At 73.2% G+C, this 556-nt stretch overlaps 1 protein-coding gene across 1 annotated transcript in view; it reads left to right on the plus strand.

Annotated features, from left to right (window-relative positions):
• KIAA0930 (KIAA0930 ortholog) overlaps window positions 1–556 on the plus strand; it is a 25,421-nt gene that overhangs the window by 19,460 nt on the left and 5,405 nt on the right. The window contains exon 5 of the mRNA XM_012735099.1: window positions 382–547. Coding sequence (XP_012590553.1) covers window positions 382–547 — 166 coding nt within the window. The remainder of the gene's footprint in view (window positions 1–381; window positions 548–556) is intronic.

Consider the following 556-nt stretch of genomic DNA (forward strand, 5'->3'; position numbering starts at 1 on the left):
TGTTCCGGGGTGTCTCCTGATTGGAGGGCGCCCGGCTTCCCAAGTGCCCGCAGTCTCACACAGCCGAGGTCGGGCCTGGCTGCCTCGGGTGCTGCCCACGGCCCCGGGAGCGGTGACTCGGGCCGGCCTGATGCCCGCCCCCAGCCGGCGGAGCTCGGGCCGCGCGGCGCTGAGCATCCCTGCAGTGAGGCGGACTGGAGGAGGGGGCCGGGCTGCCCCCGGGGTCCCTGCTCTCCCTGGGGTGACATCTCCGGGGTGCGTGGGACAGACGGGAGCGGCTGCGAAGCTGCAGGGCGCTCCCCTGCAGGACTCTTCCCGGCCGCCCCCACGCCCCAGAGGCCCCCGGGGTCGGGGCAGCTGACGCGTCTCCCTGGCGCCCAGGTGTTCAGCGACATGACGGTGGGGGAGGGAGAGATGGTCTGCGTGGAGCTGGTGGCCAGCGACAAGACCAGCACGTTCCAGGGCGTCATCTTCCAGGGCTCCATCCGCTACGAGGCGCTCAAGAAGGTGTATGACAACCGGGTGAGGCGGCCGGCCGGCGTGGCCCGCCCCGGGG

The sequence above is a fragment of the Condylura cristata genome, unplaced genomic scaffold, assembly GCF_000260355.1.
Source record: "Condylura cristata isolate star-nosed mole 26May11 unplaced genomic scaffold, ConCri1.0 scaffold00004, whole genome shotgun sequence".
Lineage (NCBI taxonomy): Eukaryota > Metazoa > Chordata > Mammalia > Eulipotyphla > Talpidae > Condylura > Condylura cristata.